We start from the raw sequence: 13,127 nt of genomic DNA, 5'->3' as shown, positions 1-13,127 counted from the left end.
ACTGATAAACACTTAAGGATACAACTGACAAAATGGGCGCCATGTGGCGTCAGCAAGTGTTTGCGCTTGACGCGAAATACAATTCCTACCGAGCCTTAGATCAACCTAATCTCAGTACGTAGTCTAAACATTCTTGCATCGGTTAAACATAAGTACGTTCGGTAGAAATTTGTTGGGATAATATTCTCGAAGCATAACGGATAACTTTGACAGATGCCATTTGGGAGTTGTCAGTTCAATTTCGATTATTGTATCGATACGTTGACCAGTCGATTTTTTCATTCTACTTATGCCTGGTCTACTCGCGTATTTTGAATGAGAGTATTTATCCAATTATAGTTGGAGTCTGGTGCTGAGTGCCAATAAAATACTAATACGCGTCCTCAAAATGCGTTGAAGTTTTACGTCTAGATGAGGCTAAGAGGAACCTCGGCATTTTGCCGCATGGTTAAATTTGTCATTATTTGACTATCTTGTCCTGAACTACCGATAAGGAAGAAATTAATATGTCGGAATAAGATGAGAAGTAATAACGCCACATAGCTACACTATCTTTGGAATACTAAATTAGGAATATTTTCATATTCTCTTATTATTTTAGCAGAAATTTTTTTTTATTTGCTGAAAAATACGTACATTTACTCAAAAATCATCTTGAATAATATGAAAAATTTTCTAAACCGGAATTTTTGCAAATTAGTTTTAAGAAAAGTCACTGACCGATCAAATACTGACAAAAATAATTCCAGAAATGAAGATTTCCCTCACAAATTTTAGCGTTTTTCGAGGCAACTCAGAGGTTGTAAAATTAGCATAAAAGGTTAGAGTAATTTCAAAAACTCATTTTTCCAAAAAGTTCTAACTTCTGGTTATAAACCTTATTTTTTTCGCATGCAAAATATTTTCTATAATTCTTCCAAAATTCGCCAAATGGAAATTTTTTGAGTAAATCATATGATTTCAGAGTTTTTCAGAGAATACTTTTTCCAGAGTTGTATAATTTTTTACTATAAACGAGCTTATGCCAAATCGCAAATATCTTCACTAAGCGTTTCAAATCAAAACCTAGGAGCTTCTTCAATTGAGTATCAACCGCATTAATAATACTATTGACCAGGGACAAAGGAAGAAAGTATTAATTCCAAATGCTGGTAACAGAGTGACCTAAGCAAGTGGAATGGGCAAGTGTATCAAAGCACCTACATTTCCGAATATGAATATTTCTGGCTTATTGTTAGTCATTAGATTATATACATGCCCAGCATATAAGTTTATATTCTCTTTGAAAATCTATCCATCTATAATGAAAATGTTACTTAATTATGAAAGATAAAATTGTAATCATTTGCTACAACAAAAACTAGAACTTAAAGAAATTTTTAAACATATGTGTTTTTTGTTTTAAAACCTGGGATATATTCCTCATCTTAACTATTAAGGCAAGAAAAAAAAAAAAAAAAAAAAACGAATGTTTTCAACATAAAAAAAATACTTGAATTTATTCAATACTCAATTTGCTAAGACGATGGTGGTTGTCTGCAGGCAGGTTACTTGACAATTCATAGATTATGCATCATTGTGAATTCACTGTATATTTATAGTGATTTTTGGGTATTATTTTTTTTGTTGTAGCTTCTAATACTATTCTTAATCACAAACTAATGAACCATTGTTAATAGTTGGAAATATGGAATTTTTTTCAATAATACAAGAAACAAAGAAGAGTGTCAAAATTAACTTGACAACTTAATTTTCGACAATAGCTGACAGTTGTTTTGCCTAACTGACTCAAGTTTAGTACTTATTCCTATAAATGTTGAGAAAATTCGTGATTCCAAGATTGTGACCATATCTCTTACCAGCTCTGGAGTAACTCACTGGTTACATTTTAAGGCAATCTATCTATTCGCAGCCACCTGTTTCTGTTCTTATATTTAAAATGAAAGTCGAATTTTCAAGCTGCATTGACCTGATATTACTATAATTGCATTTTTCTTTATAGGAACCTTGTATATACGACGCCGCTGTCAATTGCTCAGAGAGAATTTTCCAAAGGAATCTGAAATCCACATGAACTACCTGAAAATCCGGTCTCAATTATTGCAACGCAGGTATGGAAATATTGCAGAACAGAGCTGTACAAGTGCAAGCAGTCGAAGTCGTTCAACAAGCATTCGCAGTTGTAGTATTTCACGATTGTCTGAGCAGGAGTTTAAAATGAATGCAAGTAACTCAGGCTTTCAGTCACCATTAATGAATGAGATGGGTAGAAAACAAACTGCCTTTCAGGCGAGAAGATCAATTGCTGAAAATTATGCCTTTGTTGGTGTCCATCACATATTTGATCAACATTCTGCTGCTGTGTCAATGTTGAAATTTGCTAACAATGATCGATCAAAGTTGTGCTGTGCTTCTTTAGATGGCATTATTTCAATCTGCGAAGTAACTGGTGTCACTGGAACTCCACCCAAAGTTGTTGCATTGCTAAAAGGTCATCAGAAAGGAGTTACAGCTATTGATTGGAGTGTCAGCAATGATTTGGTAGTCTCATGCTCACTCGATGCTTCTATTAGACTATGGAGTGTTCAATACACATCGTTGGATCCAGGGACATTTGAATCTGATCCCTTGAAGGCAACTTGTTTACGGGTTGTGAAGGATCAGCTTTGTGCCGCTATCTTGTGTTGCGCTTTCCTCCCAGCCAACAACAACTTGGTTATTACTGGCAATTCGCATGGATTACTACAAGTTCTAAATGTATCTACTGGAATTTATCCTCGGGAAGGCACTGCAAAAATTGGCGGAAAGGTTTCAATGTTAATTGTATTGTATTAATTCATAAAGCTTTAAGCTATTGGCAATATTTACACTATAACAATTTGATACGAACCATCTCAGCAATTTACGAATCTTATGATGGGTTCATAGAAGAAATCCCTTGGTTGGTTTAAAATTTGATATTTGATATGTGTATCATATCCTCGTTGTAAACAAAGCTATTCATCACTCAAGTTTAAGTACTTTCTAAATTGTTTAGTTATCCACATTATTTGATGTGTTTTAAAAGGATTTGAAAATTTTAGAGATGTACCTAAATTTCATTCTTACCTTTTTTTCATTTCATTTTACATTTTCATTTTCGTTGACTTTGATTTCAAATTTTTCATATAGTTTTCAAGTACTTTTTTGAATTTTTCTCCTGGAGGACAAACATTTTTCATTTGATTTTGAAACTACGAATTTTTGTCGCATTTGATATGATGACAGTTTCTTTTAAATCTGGTACAGAGTAAATTTTGTGAAACCATGAAATCAGCTTTGACTTTGTTGTTACTAATTGTAAGGTAAGCTATTCGCTGTGCTTTTTTGAGCCCTTAGTTTAAATAGTCAGTCTTTGTAAAACATATTTATGATAGTCGTTAACATTTGAAGAGAGAGTGATATTTTATAGTTTTTAAGAATATTTACCAACAACAAATTTTCTAGGTAATATTGAATTTTGTTTTTCTTTTTACATCGATATTGAAATACTTTTACAGTTTCAATTTTTAAAATGACTGCATTTTGTTGGTCGCTGAGTATTTTTTGAAAATTTTCTAAATTTGAAGATTCTCGACAAAAGTAAAATCATTACTTTATCCACAACATCTTTGGAATGGCAGCATAGATGAAAGTAAATCAAACGCAACATTTCTCATGCTTTAATTCCTTCGATTCAATGTAGTACCAATATTCAAATAGGTTCAATTTTTTTTATCTTAAAATAGTCGATAATCCTTTCATTTAAATTTTGATGTCAAAGACTTATTTAAGTTAAATTGACAATCTGATCAATGATGTAAATATTTATTGATTGAACTGTTTTCTTCAAACTTTCTCTAATTGTTTTCATTTCGTATTGTATCAATGCTTTTTATATTTTGGTATACAACTCTGAGAAATATTGTAAAGAATACCAGTTATGTTTTTAGCAAAATTAAAATTTTTCCGTGGACAGTGGAGATCCATCTAACTTCTGAACACTACAACACTTATTATATTATATTCTTTTGAGCCCACAGCCAGTTCTTCTATAGATTTTCAAAAAGCGATTTCTACAAAAATATGCATCTAATCGAAATGCAATGGCATTCATCAAACTTTTGAAAATCACGAGGAAAAGTGAATATTAAATAATAATTCGATTTACAAAAAAATTACTAAAATGGAAAATAACAGATTAAAAGGCCTATAAAACAAAAATCGTCGATTACGAAATATTCTTCAAAATGTTTCATTCACACGAGACGTTTAAACTTCTACAATTTCATAGGGAACTGAATGAATTTTTTTGAAGAACATGGCGTTGTAGAAAATCCAGCTCGAACTTGTTAGTTATCGTTGTGAATTTTCAGATTCTATCATTAGCATGTGAAGAAAGCGGCGGAGGATCCTTGGTGTGGGCAGGAAACGATAGGGGAAGTGTAATATCTTGTCAGCTCGAGGTGGGCTCAGGTCGTTTAACGAAGCTTCGACGGATTGATGGAATTGGTGGAGGAATAACAAGTCTTTCTTGGCGATCCTGGCTGTCCAAAGAATCTCCTTGGCCTACTCTTTTATTGAATAGTGCCTGTAACAGTCTTTGCCTTTATCGAATAATTGATCATCACGGGACACTATCGCTTGTGAGAAAGTACCCTGTCAGACACAGGTAATCTGTAAATATATTTTCAATCCCTTCTTTCCTAAAAGTATTATATTTTTTCACTAGTCGGGATTTTGAATTTTCGAAAGTTAAAACACGTTTTCTGTTGATCTCAGTTTTCTTTATTTTTTAAGATCTGCTATGGTCGAATTCGACGCTGACATATATACCATATCTCGAATCTCCAAATATAAGAGTCCACATATCTCAAACGCGAAAAAGGCTTAATTAATAGCCCCATTGTATACGCAATTCTGAACAAAAACACTACAATTCATTTTTATTTGAGGAAGAAATAAAGAAATGGTAAAAATTCTACGAAATCGCAAAGCAAATTCGGGTGCAGTTCTCCTACAGCACCTTTTATGGATGAATAGCATGGAAAACTTTTCGAGGACCCTATTTCCATTTAGTACTATATTTTTAGTTCACCCTGACACCACAAACAGCAAAGTAATTTTTAAACATGTCTATGAAATTACTCATGTATTAAAATGTCACCAGTTAGGAATTTCTATAGGTCTCCTGATCCAATTCCCGCGATAGATATTGCTAAAGTCGTAGAAAGTTACAGGTGTGCCTTAAATAATTTCCGGCAAGTGCTGGCATTAAAATTATATTAAATTGTTGCATTATTACTCCGATTATTAAGAGTATTGTTTTACTATTTCAGAACATTATACAATCCCCATGAAGTCTCATGAAAGGGGTAACCATGTAAAATCCGCCCACAGTGATTTTTAAAAATCCAAATGGCTGATCGATTTCTAATTTAGGAAAAGAAAAATTTCTGAAAATTTCAGCTTTTAAACCAAAAGAGTTACGACTTATCGTTAATTTAAAAATCGTTTTCTTCAGTATTTATTTTGTTGTAACTATTCTACTCAATATTTTTTAACAAAAATATTTTTAATAAGAATTATCGATAAGAGTCGTTGAAAAGTAATTATTTTGTAGGTTTTTAATACTTTTGTTGAAAAAAAAAAAAAAGTTTTTTTTCGTTATATTTAAATATGCTTATTTCGGGTGTCACGCTGGCAAAAATATTTCTCTGAAAAACTCTGCGAAATTTCTCTGCAATTTAAAACTTATGGGACACGTGCGAAATTTTGCAGAGAAATTCGGCAGAGTTTTTTAGAAAATTATTTTTGAATATCTCTACTATTGACTGAGCTTCTTTGATAGACTCCACATATTTTTCTTGAACCTCACACTACGAAAATTTTCTACGATTTTCTACATCATTTGGAACACTTTCATAGTTTTGTCGTAGTATTTCTCGTAGATTATCGTAATTTTGTATAAATTATGTTAGTAATTTTGTCGTAGAACTTTCCATGGAATATCGTACTTTTGCGTAATTTATCATGGTTTTTTTTTTACTTTTCTGTAATCCTGTGGTCATTTTCGCAGATGATTGTATCTTTAGCTAATTTTTTTTTCATAAGACTCACCTAATTAAGACAAAATGAGTTCAATGTTTACGACAGGTTCTGTAAATCCCTCTACATCGTACTCAGAAGATGAAAAGTTCAGTCTTCGGATATAGACCGAAATTTTACTCGGTACTTAAGTTGTCTGCAATAGGTTTTTTTTTGTGAGAGTGATGCGACATCTAACGGATGGTTTGGATCCAAAATTGTAATTATTTTTCATAGAGAATTATAGATTTTTATAATTTATCGTAGAAATTTGTACTTTGCTACGAAAAATACTATGAGAAATGTTTGCAGAGAAATGCAGACAAATTCTCTTAATTTCTCTCCATTTCTATGAATCTCTCTGTAAATCTCTGAAAATGTGTGTAGAGTTTTTCAGGAAAATTTTGCAGACTTTCTCAGAGAAATATTTTCGGGAGGGCAGTCACGAAAATTTTACCATGTAAGAAAGAGTAAGAAAAGAGTTTTTTGTGAAAAATTCGTGATTGACACCCGAAAGGAATATATAATGACAAAAATTTTTTCATTTTTTTTTTTTAACAAAAGGGATGGTTAAAAACTTAGAAAATAATTACTTTTCAACATCTGTTATCGATAATTCTTACCAACAGAATTTTTGTCAAAAAATATTCAGTAGAATAGTTAAAATAAAATAAATGGTGAAAATACGTTTTGTTTTTAATTAAGTCATAACTCTGGGTTTAAAAGTTGAAATTTTCAGAAATTTTTTTTTTTTAATTACAAATCGATCAGCCATATGGAGTTTTCAAAATCACTGGGGACAGATTTTATATGCTTGTCCAGCTATAACCAAATATCACCAACCCCTTATACTTTCACCAATTTCCAATCGCCAACCTAGACACACTATCTTTTGTAACAAGATAAAATTCTGAAGAATACCGATTAGCTATTATATGTTTCTCAAGGAATATAACGAAAAGTTGGCTAGTAAATTAAAACAGTTGAGTATGAAATGTTGGTCTGGTTAGCATGACATGTATCATGAGTATATTGTAGGGCACCAATCAATAATTCGTTATACAATTAGTTGTAATGTATCAGTATGATATTGGGCCACTGAGAATTATAAATCTTTAGATGAACTCGATCACCAAAGATGTGATCTAAATTTGTTGTTGATGTAGTAGAGGATTTGCCTTGCACACATAGTTTATCTATTTGGTATCGGTTAAAATTCACCGATTTAAAATTATGAAGGTTACATGTAATTGTAAATTCTTAATACTAAGCGAATAACTTGAATAATCTCGTTACACTCGTTATTTGGCCACCACTTTGGTTACTAATCTTTTCATTTCTGGATTTTTTTAGATATCTTGTCGAAATTATCATCTGATTTTTTTTAACACAAAATGTTGAGAAATTAACAAATCAGTAGATAAATGATGACAATGTTGTTCACAGGCAATACCTGGTCCGATCAACATTCTGTCCACAAATGGGGGCATGCTTAATAGCTACTGGGTCGGAGGACGGGGCTATCCATCTGATAGATTCTTCAAGGGAAGGCAGAGGAGCTCGAGTGAATCGTCTCCAAGGTCATGCTGCACCCACACTAGCTCTTTCTTTCAATTACGATGAATCCCTATTAGCAACTGCCGATCACCAAGGTCTTATAATTGTGTGGCGCAACCATCAACATCATCATCAGTAGTTATTCTAGTTTAGGCATGTAGTAATCATTGCTTCGGATTATCATGAACAGATTGTCAATATTCAAGATAAATATTTGCATTGTTGCGTAACATTCATTTGTACACTTCCAAAAGAATTGTCTGAAAACTATTTTTTTGACGGCATATTTTTCCTGTACTTGAAGAATATTCATATACAGAAAGAAATTGACTAGCAAAATAACTAATATTGCAGTGGGGCCGATTCAGACACATTCCATGTGGGAATAGAACAAGTTTCTGAGGTATTCCAATTTATAAGCACAGCTTTTAGGATCCAAGGTTCATTGAACAATTTGTATTTTTTTTTAAATCACTGAAAAATGCCCTATAACTTTGTTCTGTAATCCTGTATATATGTAATAAAACTTTACATCAGTAATTTCAAATATAATTAACAGTATGATCTAATATAAGGAACGTTAATTTACAAAAATTGAAAACACCCTCTCCAACTTAGCCCGACGAATTCCTTACGTAGTTTTACATACTTGAAACAAAATTATATTTCTGCCTAAAATTTATCTGTGTTACATCAAACTGATCCAAGTAACAATATGTTTATCCCTTTTTTTTTTACTTTCCGAATAATTTCTATGGGACTATTGATTTCATATCAGTTATCAATTTATTCATTTTCAAGTGAATAGGTGTGGTATTTACATAGAACAGATGTATCAGTGTCAAAGTATGTTATAAATAGGCTTATGAATTAATGGAGTGGCTAATATTTTAACTGTAATCTAGATTAAGCAGCTAGATGCGATTCACCTGAGCTGTAAATTAACCGGGTTTGTGGTGAAATGTTTTGTTTATGTTTGTACTTTTGAAAATCATTTTAACATCAGTAGATTGACTACATGTACATACATTTTTAAAATAAAAAAATTTTTTTTTTTTAATTTCCAATTTTGTCAAATTTATAAGTAATAAAACATACCTACAAAATTTAAATGACATTGTTCATTTCTTTCATTAAAAAAAAAAAACTTTTGAAAAGCAGTCGAATTCTCACCCGCTAGACCGTAAGGTCCCCTTAAAATCGATAGTACTTAAAATCTTCATGAAAAATTGTGTCAGTGAAATTATTGACGAACACGTATGCTGCCCTTATTTCTTGTGGTAAGGATTACCACGGCAGTACATTACTACGACATTACTTGAAAATATATTGAAAAATACGGCAACTCTTCAAATTGACCACAAGTATGGTAAAACACTTTTATAGAATGGTTGAACTAAAATTTCACTGGTAAACTTTCTCGTTAAAGAACGGTAATCACTCCTGATAAACCATGCAAAGGATGCATAATAATAAATGCGTGGGATACTTATACAGTAATTACTCAGCATAAGCAAATTATTATTATTATTACATTGAAATATATTTAAAAATTCTGATACGTTTTGTTTTTGGAAAATCTGCCGGGGGCGTGGCTTCTCCTTGCGGCAGAAGCAGTAACTATTCTAAAACGCATTTTTAAATCAGCTTTCGTGTTCTTATGTGAAAGCGTGTATTTATTTACAGTTATTAAACTCATAAACTCGAATTTTCAAAAAAAATTTAATAAAATATGAAAATTTCAATACAAGAAATTTGTGAGTTTTCAAATACTCAGCCTAGTCATAAAAATTTTATTGGTGGTGAAGATATACTTGATGCGGGACATCTAATGAAATGTGGCCTACAGCAATCAGATACTAGTTGTGATAATGAGTATAAAATAATTGCATTCTGTCTCCAAACTTCTCGTTTAAAAGATCCACCGCATGAAATTGTGGGTGCAATATCGCAACACTGGCTGCAATGAAAAATAAAATTTAATGTTTATTGTTTTTTATTTTTTCTGACAAATATTACACTACAAAAAATTTCATTTCATATTGATGATAAACAAATAATTATGAAATGAAATTCTATAGGTAATTACTTACATGTTGGTATGAAGTCATTTTTGGTGAAATGTAATGAACACTTTTTTTGACTGTGTAACCTCATTCCCAATTTTCAATGCTTTTATCCAAGCTAATCGACGATCAATTACTTCATCTTCACCAAATTTATTTTTAATTACTACAAAACTAGAATTTGCCGAAGGAAAAGTGTAAAATCGAACTGTATTGTTCTTACTAGACTTGCTATTACACCCATACACGCAGCAGAAAGTTTTATTTTTATTTTCTCGTGGTGGAAACTCCATGATTAAATTTTTTGATCAAATATTGAAATTTAAGATGTTTTTAAGTAATAACTAAGCTTATAGATAATAATTGATTACTTAATATTTAAAAAAAAGTTTAACACTTTTAAACTACATTTCTCACATATTATATTTGGTATCAGCAGTTTAAGCTTGACCTGCATAGAGTAGTTTATATTTGATCCGTCAGGTAGCGTATCTGAGTGGATGATTTCCCATTATATAGAGTACAGGCCTGCTTCTTCTTTAGCTTACTACACTTCACCATCTCACAACTTTATATTATGGTCAATTGACGCATTCGCATAACTGTGTAGTAATGTAGGCAGTATGCAATGACTTCTTCCATATACAAGTCACACGGAAATAAAAACTTACAATTTATCAGAACATCGTCAATTGTCGCCTGACATAAATTAGGCATGCCATCATTTGCAGTTAGGGTGTATACACCCGTATTCATAGTCCTTCCTTGAGGAACAAGGATTCCTTGTTCTTCATTTCACGTTCCATGGACCTTCCTCGACAGAACAAGGAGCCTTATTGGCCTCCTTCTTTCAAGGCAGGTCTCAAGCTTCCTTGAGGGAACCTTCGGCACTGCGATTGGCTGTTTCGTTTCATGTAGCCAACGCTTGCGCTTGCGCTTAGTGTCTATGCACTTATGACCCGTATGACGCATATCATAGCCAGTCTACACGTTAATCTCTTTGAAGTTATACACTCTCATCACCGACGCAACTTGACAATGAGAGCCAAGCGCTTTAAGTTAGATTTAAATCACGGTCTTATAGACAGGTCTGGGCAGCCCCCTGACACACGGTGCTAAAAGTGGTTCGCAAAATGTCCCTCGATTCTGCCGCCAATTTCCACCCTACTAGCGCTCGTAGTTACCTGACGAGCTTGCGCGCGGTCAGCGAGGGCAGCGAGCGTGTCAGAAGTCTACTACTAGCGCCACGTAGAGGAACTAAAGAACGGGGACAAGATGCGTACAATTTTTTAGTATACGAGCAGTGGTGAGTGTCAGGGGGTTGGGTCTGGGCACTGCCCCTTCCTATATAACGCAGCGTGACAGTCTTGAAGCCTGTGTTTCTCAATTTGTGCACCAAAGACCGGAGCGCTACAATCTCCGAGGCTGGTCTGCAACAAAGAGAGGAATACAGGGCAGCCGTCTTTTTCTCCGTACGCTTGCGTGCTAGGCTTGCAGATTTGTATAATGTTTTGATGGGTTATTTGTTCTGATTCAGATCGTAATTAAGACTCATATTAACAGAAAGGTTACTTTAAGTGCATCAATAGTAAATTGAATTCAACCCGTAAAATCGAATCGCAAGCCGAAGAACCAAGTGGAAGAGCGAAAGTTATAAGCGAGTTCATTTTTACCCATTTTTATTTTTTTTTTAATAAATATTTCGCAACACATAACGATAAATTTATACCGAATAAATAATAAAATACTGGCGTAGATATTGAACTAAGTAAACTGTCGAAAGAGGTAAACGGATTGTAAATAAAGAAACAGTTGCCGCGCATGCGTACTAAGTAGGCCTCTTCCTCACTGGCACTAGCGGCGAAAATTCACAACATCGGCTTCATTTTCGAGCACGGTTTTATAGCCGGAGTGCCCAGACCTGTGTATACGACCGTGATTTATAGCCTAGTGGCGCTTTGATCACCAGTTTTACCACCATGAGCAATCACATATCCCTAAATACGTCTTCCTTCTGGAAAGGAGAGCCAAGTTGTGACTTTGAAACGAGGACGCCTTTGAGACTCAAGGAAGCCTTCATCAAGGCGTCCTTTATCCTTGAGATAAGGAGAGACTATGAATATGGGTATAAGATGCCCTTTTGTTTTAATGTTGACTAGATCGGCTTCTTTGGTGCAGCAATAAGAATCAGTTAGTTCATTTTTGAAAAAAACTGTGCATGTCTCACACGTGCTTACTTTTGACAAACGAACAGTTTCAGGTCACAACAACAATTATATCTTTCGTAACTGGAATATCATCTTTCCTTCTGGATCTAGGAGCAATTTTCGTCTGAAAATATCGGTATGAAAAAAGTGTTTTTTGCAAATAAAATGATGGTTATTAAGAGCAATGCCACATTTTTTGATACTGCTGGACTATTGCTCAAATAGTATGGGATCTTTAGGAGCACCAAACATAGAAATTGTTTCTTCAGCTCCCACACATTCGCTGCTACATTCGGGTAAAAAACGGTCACTTACCATTTTCTTTTTCAGAGTGCAAGGCAGAGACTAACACCCGTATTCATAGTCCCTCCTTATCTCAAGGATTAAGGACGCCTTGATGAAGGCTTCCTTGAATCTCAGAGGCGTCCTCGTTTCATAGTCACAACTTGGCTCTCACTTCCAGAAAGAAGACATATTTGGGGATATGTGATTGCTTATGGTGGTAAAACTGCTGATCGAAGCGCCACTCGGCTATATTTAAATCTAACTTAAACCGCTTGGCTCTCATTGTCAAGATGCGTCGGTTGATGAGAGTGTGTATAACCTCAAAGAAGTTAACCTGTAGACTGGCTGTGATCCGCGTCATATGGGTCATAAGTGCATAGACGCCAAGCGCAAGCGCAAGCGTCGGCTACATGAAACGAAACAGCCAATCGCAGTGCCGAAGGTGTAACATCCGACCGGAACGTCCGTATGTTTTATCGACTGTTATTACTGCATGTTACTTTTATCAACTAACCAAACTCGAAGTACGACAATCTTGTAACCATAAGAAATTAAAACAACTGTCTAACTATTTGGAATATCCCTAGATAGAAATAACTATGACATTCACTAACCAAAGCTTAAAAACCATGTTACGAGATCTTCGCACTACAAAGAGCTATAATATTATTATACGTTATTATATATCACTATCGTATTAACACCATAATTAACTAACACGATTATATCCAATTATTATATAGCACTTGACAATGCTATTTGTGCATTCGGAGCCGGGAGCTATACTATAAGCAACTTACGCTATACGATATAGCCTGGAGTATAGAAGACTGTAAAACCATAGATAAATGTATAACCAATGTAATGAAAAGATAGCACTGCTGCAATAATCCATAAAACCAGAGAC

The 13,127-nt window shown here is 33.7% G+C and overlaps 1 protein-coding gene across 4 annotated transcripts; it reads left to right on the top strand.

Moving 5' to 3' along the window:
* The first annotated feature begins 11 nt into the window (after positions 1-11).
* Positions 12-8,214, top strand: LOC107224152 (WD repeat-containing protein 13). Of its 4 annotated transcripts, none has more exons than XM_015664094.2 (4): positions 12-114; positions 2,003-2,808; positions 4,395-4,690; positions 7,552-8,214. In XM_015664094.2, exons 1-4 carry the CDS (start codon positions 33-35, stop codon positions 7,799-7,801), a joined length of 1,434 nt encoding a protein of 477 aa, XP_015519580.1. In that variant the 5' UTR covers positions 12-32; the 3' UTR covers positions 7,802-8,214. The 4 variants fall into 4 exon arrangements, with proteins under 4 accessions (XP_015519580.1, XP_015519582.1, XP_046590939.1 ...); XM_015664096.2 differs by lacking the exon at positions 12-114 and adding an exon at positions 131-526; XM_046734983.1 differs by lacking the exon at positions 12-114 and adding an exon at positions 559-820.
* Positions 8,215-13,127: the final 4,913 nt, after the last annotated feature.

This window comes from Neodiprion lecontei, chromosome 3, assembly GCF_021901455.1.
Source record: "Neodiprion lecontei isolate iyNeoLeco1 chromosome 3, iyNeoLeco1.1, whole genome shotgun sequence".
Lineage (NCBI taxonomy): Eukaryota > Metazoa > Arthropoda > Insecta > Hymenoptera > Diprionidae > Neodiprion > Neodiprion lecontei.
The sequence above is the reverse complement of the archived record's forward strand: the minus strand, read 5'-3'. Positions and strand labels throughout refer to the sequence as shown.